At 40.0% G+C, this 18,997-nt stretch overlaps 1 protein-coding gene across 1 annotated transcript; it reads left to right on the top strand.

The window, feature by feature from the left end:
• Positions 1-952: 952 nt before the first annotated feature.
• Positions 953-12,390, top strand: reep2 (receptor accessory protein 2). Its single transcript, XM_077578701.1, has 8 exons — positions 953-1,260; positions 3,710-3,782; positions 5,282-5,358; positions 6,073-6,193; positions 6,279-6,392; positions 7,596-7,776; positions 8,837-9,003; positions 10,820-12,390. The coding sequence occupies exons 1-8, from the start codon at positions 1,229-1,231 to the stop codon at positions 10,886-10,888; spliced, it is 834 nt and encodes a 277-aa protein (XP_077434827.1). The 5' UTR covers positions 953-1,228; the 3' UTR covers positions 10,889-12,390.
• Positions 12,391-18,997: the final 6,607 nt, after the last annotated feature.

The raw sequence follows: 18,997 nt of genomic DNA, 5'->3' as shown, positions 1-18,997 counted from the left end.
TATATATATATATATATACGTATATATGTTTTACGTATTTTTCACATTAATTTAATTTATTTTGCAGATTAAAGAAAAAATTGGCGATTAACAAAGATGGCCGACCAAGAAGCATGCTCCAGTATTAAACAGCGGTCAGTTATCACGTTTTTGGTTGCTGAAGGGTGCAAACCAATTCATAGGAGAATGTCAACTGTGTATGGTGCCACATGTTTCAGCCGGAAAAAGATGTCTACAAGTGGGCTAAATTGTTTAAAGAAGTTTGAAAGTGACGAAGTCAAAAGTGTTGTGAGCGACTGGCTGAGACATCAGTCCAAAGATTTTTACGCTGAGGGAATACGGAAGCTTGTGCACACATGGGAAAAGTATGACAGTGCTGGAAGACTACGTTGAACAAAAAACAAACAATAAAAGGAAGCTTCTATCGGTATTAGAAGTCCTTATACCAAAAATTCCCCTCGTACATTAAAATTTCAATAGACATTTTAATTGATTGAGTTTAACATGTTTAAGGAATTCCAAGTCAACGTTTTAAAAGTGGCTCAACAAATTTAGATGACCATAGGCCGTAACAGTAGTCACAGGGATGTTTTCTTTATTCTTTGTGTGTGTGTGTGTGTGTGTGTGTGTGTGTGGGTGGGTGGGGGGCACTAATACTATTTCAGATTCCAAATGAAGTAGTTGTGAAAGTCTTCTTCCATTTTGTTTCGATGACTGTATTATACCGCCCCCTGGCTAATTCGCACACACATCAGGAGTCGTAATGAATTAATTATGATGCACGAACTATTTCTTTACAATATTCAATTAAGAGCATCTCAACTGTAATAGAAACAGAGGACTCCAAAAGGAAATTTTGCATTTGCACTCCATATGGAAGCGTTGGCCTGTTGTGTTTGTGTGACTGAATGGGAGGGGTAGCAAAAAAAGTTGAGTCCATTTCAGATTGGCACTGCTGCCTCTTTAAGAAGCAAAACACAGACACTTGCAGCAGCTCCACGGCGACGCAAAGCAGCTTCCAGTGAAGCCACTGCCAGCCACAGAGTAGACTGCAGCAGCACATCCTCGGCCGCTGCCTCCCCGCACCTGACGGTCGACCGATTTCCTCCCTCAAGCTTCTTCACCACAAGCCGCGTCCACGAGCGGTTATGGGGGCGCCCTTAGCCCACTAGCTAGTCACCGTTTGAACCTCAAGGCGGAGAAGGCAAGCGAGCGGAGGTCCAGCAAGATGGTGTCGTGGATGATTTCGAGGATGGTTGTGTGAGTAGTTTTGCTGTTTTTGTGTTTTTGTTGTGATGGTCCCGTGTTAGCCAAGCCCAGCGGCGGCTCCATTCATCAGCTATCCAACTGACGCTGCACGTCGCGCCCCGCTAAATGACGAGGCTGTCTCCCTTGACAACTGTTAAGTATGCTCTACTCCCACACAGAAATAAACACTTGAACCGGCCATTTGGTTGGAATCGACTACAACGACGTCGCTTATGTCACCCGAGTAATTAATTAACATGACGCGTTGCAAGCTAGCAGACGCTGGTAGCTAACAGCTAGCCAGTACCGTTACCACCTGACAACATTATGGGCAGCAGTTATTCGCGCTTTATTCTAACTGAAACTGTTTTATAAGGCATGACCCGCTGCATTGTAAACTTATGAAGGGTGAATTTTGTCCAAATAAAACTCTCACCACCATATAGTTGTTTAAATATGATGACAAGGCAGTAATCAGTGACAGCTGATTTTAAACACAACATTGTGATGAATGAATGACAGGACGTTACAGGGTGATCCAAGCGTAGGCCGCTATGACAGGGAATGACTGGACTAAAGTCAGCAGCTATTACTACTGCTGCATTACTCCGAACAGCATAGCCAGATAATGTGGCAGGTTAATCCTCTAAACTCGCAAGGTGTCTGCATATCTGCTTTTTCGTTTGCCTATAATTATCTTCCTCTGATTGCATAAGCAGAGTTTGCAAATGGTTCTTCTGACGGCATCCATCTGGCTTTTCCACATTACTGCACTTGAGGGGGAAAGAACACATGGTAATGATGGAGAGGTGGGGCATCTGCTGTATTCAAGTTCCTTTTAGGTGGCCTTGTGCCATGCACGTGACTAATGCACTTTTACAAGTAGGCCTACTGGGATGAAAGGCCAATTTCAAACACAAACAATAAATGCACTGTGAATGCCCACGGCTGAGATGCAAGAGAATGTGTGTTGTACATATGCATATACAGTGTGTGCAAAAATGATCAGGAATCACTGGATGTAACGATGGAAGACTTTTCCAACTTCTGGGAAAACTATAGAGTCTGTGGTTTCAATCCATTCAGTCAGATGAGACCCGAGGGAGAGCCTTCCTGACAGTCTCTAGTTCTTGCCTTCACGTCCTCGTCTCATCATTTATCGCAACTCCACAACTGGTGATAGACATTCACCAGGGACCAACAATATGGCCAAACTCAGAAAACAGGTCAGCCGTGATTGGTCGTTACCAGAGCCCTAAGCAACTGTGATAAATGTGTTAGATGATGATGATATGATATGTCATTTTCAGTCCGCAACAAAATGGCTGCTCCCTGACATTGATTTAAAATGGGTGGATTTTGCTGCTTAATTCATATTCCACAAAGAAAATATAGAACATATTATTGCAATGAAAATGATTTCACTTCTATGTTATCAGGGAAGAATGCACGAATCTTCGAATAAAAAGCATCGGTACAGTAGAGCAGTGGTTCCCAAGCTTTTCTTGCGCCATGGACCGGACAATGTTTTTTTTCTGACAGATCACCATAGAAACGAATGAGGGTGCAATTTTCGCGTAATCTTTGTTTAATTTCTATACAATCCAAAGCCTTGTCTTTAATTATTTAGGTTCCATGTGCCGTAGCAGTTTGTTGCCTGAAATATTACACAGAACAGGTTTGATGCAAGCCAGCTAGCTTAAGTAGGACTGCTTATATTGTCTCCTTTAGTACAACTTTATTTTTATCAGATGTTATAGGTGCTTCTTCTGTATCATTATTTGGCCTGTTCCACTTTTCAAACCCACCACAGGAGTGCCCCTGTCAGCCGGCCTTGTGTTCTGTCTGCAGGCACTTCCAGCCTGTGGCTTTCGTAGAGTACAGACGTATAATAATAGTATGTGCCATACGGGGCTAAAAAATAGCAGCAGGGCACAATAACATTAGCATGTGTTTTTTTGTTTTTGTCATTTCGAACAATGTGCCATCAAAAATTACATGACATGGATTTTATGAATCTATTCAACCAATAGGCGACCAGCAATTATTTACGTCACCCATACTGTATCCGCCCAGCGTCCTTTTAACCTTCACCTACCAGGTACTGGAAATGCAGCTGTACCTTGTTTTGCGTTGCAAAAGCCTAATTAGTGAGACAGTGTAAAGGGACATAATATAATTATGAGAAAACTTCTCACTGGTCCTCCTCCGCTGCCATCTCACTGCTTCTGTCCTTTTAAAACCGACCCACCCATGGCAGACTTCTTATCTCACTTCCTGACTCCGTGTATCAGGTTTGTGTGCTTTGACAAACCGCTGCCCATCGTATCAGCACAAATGTACTGATAGTATAGAAAAAGCAGGAAGTCATTTGTTTAGGTTTCATAGTCAACACCAAAAGTTGTTCTTATTTTATCTCCTCTAACCCAGTCTTTTTCTTTTTCTTTTTTTTTTTCCTTAGCCTCGCCTTCGGGACGCTCTACCCAGCGTACGCGTCATACAAGGCTGTCAAAACGAAGAATGTGAAGGAATATGTGAGTATCACCGCTGGTTACAAAAATCCAAGTGCATCATTTTTGACCCCTGTATGCTGTTCCAGTTTTAGGATGTTTAGCCCCAGGTCGCTGTCAACTGTGTTTACCTCTCCTGATGAGTTCTTACTTGCTTGTGTTGGCAGGGCAGATTTGATTTTTCCCACAGTTGGTGCAAGGCCTGCTAACCATTGACATTTAAGTAATATTAAATGCATTAAATTACATGAGCCATTGACAACCCAGAGGCTCATGTTTCAACTTTACTTTGTCTGAAGTGTAGTGAAATGTCCACAATGTTACATTTGAAGTAAAACAAGACATCCACAGACATCAGTTTTAATGTACACCACCATTAATCGAGTAGAAACGAGTTCTCAGTCGAATGCAGGAAGTTTAATAAATTGCTAAAATAGTAAGCCCTTGGACACTGTTAGAGAGGTGCAAGATTTAACAGTTGTTCATTTTTGGGGCAGTAGTTGCATCACACTAACAGATGTTTTTGTATTTCGACCCTCAAGCTGAAGACTGTTCTTGTATTTAATCTCATCAGGCGTGCAACGTCTGGGCAAAAGTATATACTGTAATGTGAAAGAAAACAACGTGAACACACCCATGTTAAAAAAATAAATCATCCAGATTTTACTACAAAGCATTAATTAACATGAAAGCAGCTTAAAAAAAACTTTATTGTATGGGTTGTTTTTTTTGTCACATTTCCCTCAAACAAATGTTTCTTTAAATTTTTTTGGGTGCCTTTAATTTAATGTTTTTTATTTTATTTCCCGTATCCCATTTTGTATTTCTTGATTTCTTACAATAATCAGTTCATTTTAACCTGGCTGTGTTCACTTCCTATGTCCAGTCTATCTATAACTGCACATTTTAAAAGTCTATTGTCAGCAGTTAAAAAAGCAACACAACTCAGCGCTGAAACAAACGGGGTTCCTCCCTGCTTACCTCATCACTGCAAAGGGTGAGAGCAAGGAGGTCCGTGAGGGGGGGGGCAGGAGCTTCATCACGCTGGCCCTAGCGCCTGCATTCGCACTGAAGAATAATCTCCTCCTTCCTGAGTGGTTACCATAGCAACACCCCCCCTCCTCTCTGTCACTACTTGAGCAGACGGCAACAGAAGGAGCGGTGTGTGTGTAGGACACCATTTTTAGAACTGTTTTGATTTCTGTTTGCTCCAGTTTGGTGTCACTGGATTCAACATTAATTTTTTTTGGGGGGGGTGTATAGACTCGATTGATGTGTCGATATTGCTTGAAGCCAATTTTGCGCCTAAGTGGTCCCATCTTGTGCAGCGATGCCCTACATTTCTTTTGTGTCTGTGGGAGATGAAACCATGCATACTGATGCGCTTTGGCGTGACTCACATATGTTGCATTTAGCATGAGCACATCTTGTTAAATGCCACGTGCCTTGGAACGTGATTCATTAAATGCTGTGAGCATTCAGGTGCTATCATATTTTCCCTGTTTGTGTTTCCATGCATTCAGGTGAAGTGGATGATGTACTGGATAGTATTTGCCTTGTTCTCCACGGCAGAGACGGCCACAGACTTGTTCCTATCATGGTGAGTTTCGTAGCTGCACATGATCGGTCAGATCATCATTCGAATAAATAAGTGCTTATATAATATCAATTGATGTGTTCATGTGCTTCCAGTTCTGCACATGCTGGATATTTTTAACGCTCACCGTCACTATCCTTTATAAAAAAAATAAAAAATAATAACTTAACCCTGGAGAACCCAAGAACCCTTTTCTTCTTTGGAAAATTATGAATTATACATTAAATGACTGCTATAAGTTAACACCAAAATATATGTTTTTTAAATTTTAACCCTTTTTTTTTTTAACTAGCTCAGAGTTACTAATTTATCAAAAAAAAAAAAAAACATACTCCTAGGCATTCTGCAACATGATATGAAATAGATTAACCAAAAAAAAAACACAATTTTACCATCTGATGGTTTGCTGAGAAGATGGTTTTGTTTGGATTGATTTCCAGCTCAACAAAACAGCATGTTGCCAGCCATCTTGTCACCACCACTCTGGCTCATGTAAGTGCAATATTCATCCACTAGATGGCCCCATGCAGGGGTCAGAAGTGGCACTCTGGACTTTTAAAGTTAAATTTGTAAAAAAAAAAAAAAGGTCTTTGTTATTTGAGTAGCAGAATTTATAGGGGCCAAATTTGACCCCGTGGGTTCTCCAGGGTTAAAAAAAGAGATCACAGTGACTGAAGCTTCAACCCTCATTTTGCTTTCTTGGGTTTACTTGCACAGGTTTCCTTTTTACTTTGAGTTGAAGATCGCCTTTGTGATCTGGCTCTTGTCACCATACACCAAGGGCTCCAGTGTTCTCTATCGCAAGTTTGTTCACCCAACCTTGTCGAACAAGGAGAAGGTAAGGACATCCCTTTGATGGTCTCCTCATTTGACAAGATATTTTTACGTTTATTGATTTGTCCTTTTTGTTCCTTCTGCTGCAGGAGATAGATGATTACATTGCACAGGCCAAAGACAGGAGTTATGAGACCATGATGAGGTTTGGAAAGAGGGGTCTCAACTTGGCTGCCAATGCTGCAGTCACTGCAGCCACCAAGGTGAGGGGGCGCTGCTGTGTGCATTTTAGAGACCTTTTCACATTGCGCTTGTTTTTCTTAGTGTTTGCTACAGGGCAATGTGTAAACATGGCAGTTTAAGCGTGCCCATATTTGGCACGTGTAGTAGCCTACTAGGAGGTAACAGGGATTTTAAGGTAATTTTACCGATTTGACATGTCATCATCATTGCTCTCCTTTTTTTTAATTTTATTTTTTTTATGTGGGTGATTAGGTGTATGTGCGAGTGTGTGTGCATTCATTAGTTCACCTAAAACCTATTTAAAAAAAAAAATCCCATACTGTTCACCTAATGAAATGAAAAATGTTTAATGGACTTTGCGATGCCCAGTTTCACATTACAGTTTGTGAGTCATGGATACATAATGTTTAGGCACAGGTTTTTTGCAAACAAAGTCTGTTAGGACACATTTGATAATACAGTATTGTAATCAAAGCTAAATACCATTTTCTTTTTAAAACAACAAAATTACAAACTGAGATAAGATGTATTTCCATTTTGAAATGTATTAAAATAAATATATATATATATATATATATATATATATATATATATATATATATATATATATATATATATACACACACACACACACACACACATATGTACACACATATACAAGGTGATGTTTTTTTTCTCTCAACATAAGTAAAGAACAACAATAAAAAAGGAAATAAATACATCCGGGGTTCACTCTTCAAGTATGATGAAGAATAGCCAAATACAAATTTGTAAGTGGAGCCAAAAATAGAAAAAAAAAAATAATGAAATGATTACACTGACAAAATGATCTCGATAATGCACTGCTGAGGAATTGTTGGCCCACTCCTCTTTGTAAAATTAATTCAATCATATGAACTGTCATATCAAAGCATCTAATTGGAATAAAGTCCAAACTTTGACTTGACCACTCCAAAATAATATTTTTTTTGGTGGAGTCAGGTTCATTACCATGGATGCCATTAATGTCCAGTGTCTTTCAAAATTTAAATTTGGCTCAAAGATCTAAAACAAAAGTGTGTTAAATATGCAAAAAGGTCATTTGAAATCATGAAGGTGGCAAATACTTTTTGGTCTGGTATGCATCTATATATCTGGATCCTTATTTAATTTAAGATATCATGAAACAATGTGTTTTTGTCACGTCACGTGACGTGTCTTGCACGTTTTCGATTGGTGTGCAGGGACAGGGTGTGCTGTCAGACAAGCTGCGCAGTTTTAGCATGCAGGACCTGACACTCATCAACGCGGAGGATGAGCTGTCTCTACACTCTTCAGATGGCCGCACGAGACGAGACTCAGTGGATGACATGAGCTCAGGGGCGAGCACGCTGCCCCGAGCCAAGAGCACCACTGGACGACAGAGTAAGCCCACATTTTCAAATATTTGCACCTGTATAATTCTCATTGAGCTGGTTCTCGAACGCTCAACCAAAACATTATTTCTCTGAGCTGCGGGCTACCTTGGCTTGGTGTCAATTTATTATTATGTATTATTTTTAAAAGCTGTAAAACGGCGATAAAGAGAATTCACGGTGTCTTTTTGTCTCTGTGTTGAACTCACAAGCTGTGGCTGAATGCAGAAAAAAAAGACCTGCAAAGAGCAATTCTGCTACCAATTGTTAAAAAAATACATAAGTGGAAGTTTTAGGAAGAGGGTTAAAATGTTTAATAAACTGTGACATACTAGTACTGTAGTAATGATTGGGTCGACAGTGAACATTTGCCATTCATGTGGGGTTGGAGTAGAAGTAAGTGGCAATGCTTGGCACCTAAAAAAGTTTGCACTTTCTTTAAATGCCACAAAATGGCCGCAAAGCACTACTAATGTGTTAAAACAAAACACCTCAACACATGACAACATTTTTCATTGACACCAAGGTACCACTAGAGGGGGCCAAAGCAATACTTTAAACATAACACATCAACGCATGCCAACATACTTCCTTGACGCCACTAGAGGGCGCCAAAGCAATACTGGTGGTCAAATTTGAAAATGTTGAACCATAAATAAACATGCAGCTAGTCACTATAAAGAATATTCGCTTTCTTGAATACTTACAGTACACCAACAGAAGCTTTTATTTAGTACAAAATCTTTTTTGGTGTGGGCACATTTTGTTACAATAAGGTGCTAAATTGCCTTAAGAAGGTTCTTAAGTCTTAAATGTAACTTTGCCAAGCCTACAGATAACATTTAAATTATTTTAATTATTGTCAATTAAACAATATTTGTGCCAACTAGGAACACCTCATTACCTTAGGAGCCTGAAAGTCTTGTTTTGGAGTGTTGTTTCATTTTGTTTTTGTGTATTATAAAATCACCAATTCACCACACAGCTTTAAAACTAGCAAAAAACTACAAGCAGTTGATGTTGCATTGGGATTTAAAAATGGTTTACATTTTTTCCATCCCCATCCACAGCTCGCTCTATGGCTTCAACGGCCCTCGCAGATGAGATATCATCCCAACACAGCTCAGACCAGTCAGATGCAAGAACTGAGCATTCTGATGAAGATGGGGGAGAAAAGGCCCCCAAGCGGACCACCACCGCCGCCAAGACAGCCAAGAAACCTGCTGCAAAGACGGAGGTACACACTCAGATTGCCTGTCACGCGAGTGACAAAAGAAGTTAGTCACGGGCACCAAAGTAGTAAAAACAAACGTTTCATTCTAAAACTGTAATGAAAAGGTGATTCATGTTGAACCTCACCCAAAATCTTCATGAACCTCATTTGAGCGATGGTGGTAAGGCCTTCTCTGTTGGCTTAATCACCATCAGATGCACTGAGCTATATTTTAACATTGGTTGTATAAAATAGCATTAATTTATTCCAAACAACCTGTTACCTTCATTTTGTAGCATTTCTCTCGGTTGTGTAGCTTCCAGCAATGTATTTAGATGTGACATGTTTTTTTTTTTTTTGTCCAATCAGATCTTAGCCTCTATTGGTTGCCTGATCAATTTAATCTGCCTTCAGAATAAGTAGTGCTGGTATATATCATTTTTAGCGATGGGGCCATTTCTTTAGGTACAGTAATTTCTGGACTCCCAAGGTGCACCTGACTATAAGCCGCCCATGCTAAATTTGGGGAATACTCGAGTTTGTTGCACATATAAGCCACACCCGACTGTAAGCCGCAACGGGTTCCCCCTCCTGTTTTTTCTATAATGAGGGCGCAAATGGTCTCGCTCTCATTCTGTCTTTCCTACTGTATTTGGGCTCACTTGGTTTGTTTCGCTCTTGCGCTTCCTTTATAGTGCGCCCCCTTGTGATCTGATGGATAAGCCGCACCTTTGTATTGGCCGCGGGGTCGAATGCAAGTGAAAAAAGTTGCGTCTTATAGTCCAGGAATGACTGTGGTCGGATTTAAAATTTGTCCTCACAGGGTCAGAATGCTGGCGCTGGATGAGATCAGCAATTTTCCAGCTTCTGACTGGTTGGTCAGGGAAAAACTTGATCCAACCAACTTCGACTAGCATAGCACGTCTTCTGGTTTGTGATTTATCCTATTCAATTCTTTTTTTTCTTCTTTTTTTTGTGACGTTAACTCATTTACTTCCCAAAACGTATGAATCCGTTCTATTTTAAATATTACCATGCTCCCAAAGATGAATTTATACATTTTTTAAAATATTTTTTTCCTTAATGCTAGAGCATACAGAAGGCTTTGATGCAGCCTCTGAACTGAAGAGAATGCTTGAAGCAATGGTAGTTATTTACTAAAACGGCCAGCAGGTGGCAGCAGAGTGCAAGAGATCAACCAGGGCCATGTTGCAAAAAACTCTTTCCCCCAGTGTTTTACACAGATTTGTGAATAATAATAATGATGAAACTTGGCTATATTCTAATGCTAATTGCTGCAAAACTGAAACAGACAGAAATATACTTTTTTTTTCCTGTTGAAAGAAGAGACTCTTCTAATCTTTCTTTTGGTAGGTTCCATGTTTATATAGCAATAGAACACAATATTCTGTGGGCCTGGCAAAGTGAGTAAAAATCCGGTAAAACAGCCGGGAGCGAAGGGGGTTGCTTCAGTGAAAATGGCTGTTAAATAAGTATTGATTCCAAGCTAGACCAGATGATGTATGTAGCACAGTTGCATGCTGTTTTAGTGTTTTCTATAATTGAGACATATTGCCGGTGTTGAGTAAATCCCCGCTGAAGCCTGCCACTGCATTTGAGGGCGGTTCTAGTCTCAAATGTCATTTTGAGTCAAATACCGGCAGTGTGTGCGTTCACTTTATTTTGTCAAGTGAAAAAATAACACTTGGTACTCTTGGTTCAGTGTCTACACAATGTGTGTATTTATATGTCTGTACATTTGTCCTGCAACTTCACCAATTGTTGTTGGCTCTCTTTTCCTTTGTTCTCTTCGTTCCGATCCCGCTCTTCCCTCGGGAAGACACAAAGCAAGACGGTGAAGAAGGCACCAAAGAAAAAGACCACACCCAGTGCAGAGACACCTCCGTGAGGGCTTCTGTCCATGTCGGCGAGCATATACGCTCTATAACCACAGCCTGACAGCATCCCCTCCTACGTGTGGTCTCCACATGAACACACACACACACACACAACATGAAGCACCAAATGCTGTCTTCATTTAATTTTAGCTTTTGATAGTTTTTTTTTGGGTACTCGTGGTTCTCTTAATTTGTCTCACTGTGTAGTGAGCTTTCCTGATGGTTCTTATAACATTTTAATTAAAATTTCCATTCATGTTTGTATTAGCTGAGAAGGTAACCCGGTCAGTATGTGACGTGACATGCATTAGGCACAAATCGAAAAAATTGGATTCCTACTGAGTTGTTTTTAACTTTGGACCTAATCTGTGGCTCACCCAACCAAGAGATGTTCTGCTCTAAGTGAGTCTGGCTCGGCAAAGCTTAGGTCCACGCCGCCTTCAACAACTATTTGTGTGCTTCACTGTAGTTGCAGCCTTTTTTTGTTGTTGAATTTGCTTGCTCGGAATAAGTTATGATCATTTTGTCTGCTCGGCTCGTTTTTCATGTGATTATTGTAACTTTTCAATGTTTCGACTTGGAGAAATTCCTGATCATGGCAGCACGATGATTCCCTGTGTGGCGTTTGCGCGCTTCTCCTCGTGCGTGCGTGTCGTTTACGTCTTCCTCCCGCATTCTGAAAAGGTGCGTGTTGGGTTACTTGAAGATTCTAAATTGCCCATAGATGTGAATGCGAGTGTGGATGCTTGTCTCCAGCCGCGTCAGTTGCATTGCTCATCTCTGACTGCAATTCTGTCATTTTGTTTGTCTCTTTTATGGCAGTTTATTTTTTCCTCGTCCCCGTTTTGTACTCTATCCGGAGGAAGTGTCGGAACGAGGCTGTGGTATTTCTCGCTCCACAGGTGTCCCACCACCCTGTTGCGTTTCGTTTTCTTTGGCGGCTCCTCCTAATGGGATTTTAAGCATGATGCCGAAAGTGTGAAACTAGTTGGAAGCAGTAGGGGGAGACAAAGTCCGCCTTTGCTACTGGCAATGTAAATAGAGGACTGTAAATAGAGCACAGTGCGAGCTTGCTTGCCTTATCTTATTCTCTGGGCTTTCATCTGTTTACTAATCCAGCATTTTCAGTTCAATTTCTCGATCAATTATCGTTTAAAAAAAATGGTGGATGATTCCGTTGTGTTTTTTTCTTGGTGTTAAGAGACCAATTCCTCTATTACACAAAGACTAATAAACACAAAGGGAGTTCTACAACCTGCTCCTCACTAAATCCAGATTGACTGAAAGGTCTTGCTGCACCAACTGCTGAAATACTTGTGAGTGACAAAAACTTTTTTTTTTTTTAAATCTATTTATTGTTTACATTCAGTTTGAAGTAGTATTGTACACTGATATTCTCTTATGTACAGTTATGCAAATTTTCAAAACTCCATGTGAAACACAAAAGTGTGTGTACTGGAATGGTATGTTCATGTATCAGTAATAAAACTGCTAATAAAGGAGAGTTGATTGACTTGTCTATTTTTTATTGCATTTGTTTAGGAAAAATATTAAACACAAATCTATTAAATGTAACCAACCAGAAGTAAACCTCGACTGTTAAAATATTTAAGATTGCAAATGAAAAAAACAAAACAACAACTCTAGTATGCAATACCTTTGAATCAAATAGCGTAGTTTAATTTATTTTGATTTTAGATAACCACTGGTACATCAATATCAGCAGTGACAATGTGTAATACATGTTTTGAACACTTGGTGGCAGCATCAACCTGACAAAGACCAGAGGCTGCTCTGGGCGCGCCCTCCCGAGAGCTTAAAGGGGGCGACCCCACTTGGTGCTGTGCCATCTGTTGTGCAGGAGTGTCCCAGTAAGTAAACACTTAGATCTGGGAATTTCATACCCATTTGCAAGCCTCTCAATCTGGTGTATGCCAAGCGGCGCTTGTGGCCCCTAAGGTCATGTCTTTTAACCCCAACATGCCTCGTGATGTGACCTTTTTAGGGGGTGCTGAACTGTAAGGAGGCCCCCTGCTTCTGAGGTAGACACTTCTTGACAGCTTATGTAACACATCATCTCGGGAGACGTTTGTGTGTCTATTTGAATCACACAATGCAGCAAGTGGGTGCATTTGAGAGCATTTTTAGTTAGAATGCATTTTCCTGCTTTGGTGAGTGTGTGAGTGTGTGCGGTCCGTGTTAAATGCAACATCAGAATCCAAATCTTTATTGGCCAAGTAAGCATATGTCTGGTTGTTGGGTCACTATAACAAAATGTAGCCTACATTTAGAAGATATACGCTAATGTATAAAGTACAGGGTGCATTAATGTGTGTGGTGGTGCAGTTCAGCAGCAGAATTGTGCCTTTACAAAGATGCTAATGCTCCGTTTTCCACCAGAGAGATATGAACTAACAATATGAATATTGTGCTTGAGAATTGAACTGCATCATCCAGTTCATAATATTTTTGCTACATTATTTATCTTTTTGACAGGAGCCAACAACAGCATGAATAAACTTTCATAATCAATACCTCCCTGATGGTATCAAACAATTTGCATTGTTGTCCAAACAAATTTTTGCCTTGGACGATTGTAACTCATTTACTGCCATTGACAGCTATAGATGTAAAAAAATCATATGAACTATTTCTATTTAAAAAAAAAAATAAAAATCTAGTATGAAAACCTATATTTTTTTTATTGTACATTTAGAACAGATATAAAATGTGTGATTCATTGTGAGTTAACTAGTGAAGTCATGCGATTAATTATGATTACAAATTTTTAATAAAATAAGGTATTTTTTTTATTGTAATTAATCGCATGACTTTAAACAATTAATCACAGATTTTATATTTGTATTTTTTTTTTTTTTAAAAATCTAGGTTTTCATACTCTTAACAAAAGTGGGGAAAAAAATGTCAAACTAATAGAAATAGTTCAAATGAATTTTTGACGTCTATTGCCGTCAATGGCAGGGATTGAGGTAATAATGGTTTCCCTTAGAGGGCAGTTATATCACCCCAAAATCATGTATTTTCGGATCACTCATTTAATTAGCTAAAAGTCACTAATTTATTGAGTATTGGTCCCCATCAAAATCTGCTCACACTGACAAGAGAAAAGGTTTTAATACTTACCAAAAATCAACGAGTGTGGTTAACGTCAAAAGTCCGAGCCATGAGCGATCCAATATTTTCTTTTCTCTTTTTGATGAGCTGACTAGAAAGTGTAATAGAAATCAATCTGCACGCAAACATAACAAGCTTCCTTCTGCATTACAGCTATTATTTTTAAACAAAACAGCCAAATGTAGAGTTAAAAGAGTTAAAAAGATTTAATCTCAAGACATTTTCAACACTTGGCTAATAATTAGTAGAAATAACACTACATAGGAATTTACCATTAGGACCATTAATTTGTGAAAATATATAGCATATTTGGAAATAGCGTTGATAGTGCAATATATATAAATGACACTTCAATTGAATGTTTTATATGTTGTCAGCAGTCAATTTAATTTGGAAAATTGTGGCATGCAAATATTTAAGTATAAAACTATTGTTCCGTTTGTTATGTCTATGAAAAGTGCAATTTTGAAATCAATTAGTTGGCCTTATAAAGTGGTTCAGTTGGCTCGATCTGGCCCCTGGGCCTTGAGTTGGACACCTGTGTTTTTATTTTTTGGGTAGAGTACTTGTATTGGATGATGTGAATGGTCAATGTACATCCCAGGTGGAACTATACACAAGCTGCAGGAATCAGAGCTCATATGAGGGAAAAAATAGTTTTTCTGCTTAGTTCGTTGCGAACCCGTGCGTTTCTGATCTGCTCCGGCAAATCTTGGTTATTGCCTGGTGGAATGCGTGTGAGCCGGTATCTGAGCACGAAGCTCGGTTTTGAGCGTTTCCCTCACTAATGCACCTGATGACTGCCTTTTCAACTGTCATTCCTCGACAGAGTTAGTTGTTAACGCGGATGACACGCCGCCAACCGCCCCCTCTGAACTAAACGTTGTTACTTCTTGCTTTGCCTTTGTAGCGCTTTTGTTTGCCTTCTCTCTGTCTCCACTTCTTCTTACCCCCCCCCCCCCCAAACTCTTTTATCTATTTCCATCTTCTCTCCTCCAGCGCAGCGATAGATAGGATATGGAGGTATCCATAGCAACCTGTTTGTGTGTGCGTGTTGTAGCCTTTTGTCCGAGACACAATGTGGTAATTACCAGAGCTTACCTCTGCACTAATTAACCGTCACTGTGGTAATTGGAGGGGTCAAGTGAGCAGGAAGATTGGCTCACCTTCTGAGCATCATCTCCTCCATCCGACCCTCGTCCCTTTCTCCTCCACTGACAACTTCACACCTCCTCTCTCTTTTTCGTACCTGGATGTCAGCCTCCTTGACTGCAAGCTCTCCTGTTGTTGTCTAAGTTGGGAGCGTCATCAATTTCACAATTTTTTGGCTCTTATCCTAAAAAAAACCTAAAAAACCCCGAAACCCTGACACCCTCCCACCCTTGCCTGCGCCGCTGGATTGGACAGACGGGGTGTGGAGCTTTTGACCTCCACAACCTCCAGGAGCTTCCAACAGCGTCTGATTAGCTTACCTTGAAGAAACATCCATATTATTATGCACACTCTAAAAAGAGAACTGTTGAACCAAATTAAGATTACAAATTGAATTGTTGACCATTAAAAAAAAAAAAAATCGCTTCAATTGATAATATACACAATTGAATTTAGTCCAAAGTGAATATATTAAGTTGAATTAATTATGAGTTCATTAAACTTAATGTATTCACCCAAATTAATGTATCCGAAGTGACTCCAATCCAAAGTATTAAGTTTAATGAACTCATAATTAATTAAATTTACTTAAACTAGCTTAATTCAATCATGTGTTACCAATTGAAGCGATTTTTTTGTTGTTGAAATTTGTCAACAATTTGATTTGTAATCTTAAATTGGTTCAACAATTCTCTTTCTCATAAACAAGAATATTTCAAGCAATGCAGTAATGTACTATAAAAAGTAAATACTTTCACCTCAGGTAACTTTTTTGTTTTTTTTGCCGGATTCGAAGAAAGTGTAATTGCACATCCACTACAGTAGGTGGCAGTGGTGCTCTCATTGTAAAAGTGCGTGCAAAGAGTATTAGCTCCTCTGCAGAGGTGTACCTACAATTTTATAGACAAATGATACTTTTTAAAGTTGCGGTGGAGAGTCTGGGGGAGCGTGAAATATTTTCTTCTTCCTGGGGAAGTATAACATAAAAATAATTGCGAAGCACCAGCTGGCCTCATGACGTGATTGCTAAAGTTTTTTTTTTTTCTCTCGGTTTTCTGTAAAAATGTTCAAATTTGACTTACCAATTAAGATAGATTAACAATATTTTATTTAGTTATTTTTTAAGTCTACACAGCCTGGCTCGAATGTTAGATTATTGTGATAAAAAAAAAAAATAGACCTAAATAAGTCTTTCAACATTTTGCATAAACATATTTAAAATCTGTGAAACACAACCAACTACGTTTTTTTTTGCCATAATAATAATAATGATAATAATAAAAAATACAGGTTTGGTGCAAAAACAACACTGCTCATCACAAAAAGAAAAACAAAACAAAACAGTGTGTACAAGGCTGTTTTTCTTCACCTGATCTGGGGCCTTAGACAAAGTGGAGGGGATTAGCAACAGTTTGAAACACCACACTCAGTGGCACAGAAACAGCAGAATTCAGCAGGGGAAAAAGTCAGGAAAAGCCTACTAGAACATCTGAAATTCAATTGGAGTGAACCAGTTGCATTTTAAATGCGTGGATTCCCATTTAACACAAGTTTGAATGCGATGGGTTAATTTTGAATGCAGCCGCACCCCTGTCATAAGAGGGTGTGCACACTTATGCAACCACACTATCTCAAACATACTTCATCTTTTCCATTGAAATTGTAGAGATGCTAGGTCACATTAATGATTTAAACCTGCCATTTGAACAGGGGTGTGTAGACTTTTTATATTCGCTGTATACTGCAGTGCTGACCATTTGTCCATCATTGCAAGGAAGGCCTCAATCTCAACTGGTCTTTTACCCGATTCAATAAAGGTTAACAAAAAAACAAATCAAATCATTGATAATGAGAAAAGGAAAGTATATCTTCAATGCAGTCTGTTTTAATCAAGTTTTGCTGGAAACTGTTTTCCATATAGAAAATATAACCAAAGTGCAATATGTAAAAAGTCATGTAAAAGGAAAACGGATTAACTTTGATAACAGCTGACAAAAGAATCAAGATTGTTACCCTGCTTTGATTATCAAGCAATTTGCTATGTCTTCCCTCTCTTTCTGACAAAGAGCGCAACGTTGTCAAGGTATGCGCTACTCCTCACGCATCCCTCATTTCTCTTGTCCCATCCTCTTGATCCCTCTCTGGGGGTTTGGAATTCCGCTCATCTTTCTTGTTCTTCAGGCTCTCCAAAAGAAATCCATCTGCCCTTTAGGGGAAAGAGTAAAAAGTAGTCTGGTGGCTTAAATCAGACAGCAGGATGGATAGAAGTCTTTAGGAAAGAGCAAAAAAAAAAAAGAGGCGGCGGTGGAGAAGGGAAGTGTTTACACGAGCAGTGATGTGAGGACGCTTTGAAATGTTTGTCGATGGAGACGAGGGAGGCGCTGACATTACGCATGTGGTGAGGGCGAGGGTGTGAAAAGAGAGGTCAGGAAAGAGTGATAGATGTTGAGGGGTTACAATGAAAACGGGTCCAGGAGGGAGAAAAAGCTCCGACGGATGTGCTAGACGGCAAAAGCGTCAGCAAGGGTGCAGTGAAACTTTGACATCATTATTTTTAGTGGTGTGTGTGAAAAACACAATCCTCTGAGTGGATGCTCACTCACTCACTCACTCACTCACTCAGTCTTTCCCTCTCACACACATGCACTCACATACAGACTCTTTCTTTCTTCCTTTTACATACACTCTACCTTTCTCTCTCTCCCTCTCTCATTATGCACTCTCACACATACTCTCTCTCTCAAAATGTTCTCTCTCTTTCTCAATATGCACTCTCACATTTACTCTCTCTTTCTCAATATGCACTCTCACACATACTCTCTCTCTTTCTCAATATGCACTCTCACATTTACTCTCTCCCTCTCTTAATATGCACTCTCGCACATTCTATGTCTGTCTGTCTCTCTCTCTCTCTCTCTCTCCCTCTAACTCTCTCGAAAAGCACTCTCACACATACTCTCTCTCCTTCTCTTAATATGCACTCTCGCACATTCTCTGTCTGTCTTTCTCTCTATCTCTCTCAATAGGCACTTTCTCTCTCTCTCTCTCCCTCTCCCTCTCTCATTATGCACTCTCTCTCCCTCTCTCTCTCCTCTCATTTTACAAACTCTTTCCCTCTCACACAATACACACATACCTCGTTTCCGCTGCGGTAGTGGTGCTCCCCTTGGTGCTGAACCCAAAGTGAGCTTTGCATCACAAGGCAGGCCAGGGCAGACGTCCTCTGCTGTTCTCCATATGGAGAGACTCTTGTCTGAGGCTAAGTGGGGGGTGGCAGGGGTGGGGGGTGTCTATATTTAACCACTCATCGCTTATTAATGAGCCGGTGTTTAGTCAGACCTGGGGTGCTGTTTAATGTATGATGACAACGTTGCTCTCAGGGGACCTTTCCCATCCCGCTCGCCTTGCGTTTTACATAACCGAGACAGATTTAAGGTGGTGGTGGGGGGTGGGCAGTGTTGCCATGGGTGGGGTTGGAGGGGGTGAATTCCGGGTTGGGAATTTTCTGCATTACACGCTCAGACAAGAGGATATCCTCTCCCCGGAGTGCTTTGCACACGGGGAGGTTTAACAAGGGGCCGCACCAAAGTTGCCATCTCTTCCGAATGCTGCGAGCGATCCACAAATGTTGCTGTAAGACCTTTTGATATTGTATGCATGCATACTTTCCATGAACAAAGCCAGCCAAGTGGAACTTGCCTTAACTCGCGGGCTAGAGTTCAAATAGGCATGCATAGGCAAAAATCTGATCAATTGTCACTCTCAAAGGACCAAAAACCTCAACCCCCCCCCCCAAAAATAATCATTTTTAGAAAGAAAACTAGCCTTAAAAA

Source organism: Vanacampus margaritifer, chromosome 10 (assembly GCF_051991255.1).
Source record: "Vanacampus margaritifer isolate UIUO_Vmar chromosome 10, RoL_Vmar_1.0, whole genome shotgun sequence".
NCBI lineage: Eukaryota > Metazoa > Chordata > Actinopteri > Syngnathiformes > Syngnathidae > Vanacampus > Vanacampus margaritifer.
Note: the sequence above shows the minus strand (reverse complement) of the source record. Positions and strands in the feature narration are given on the sequence as shown.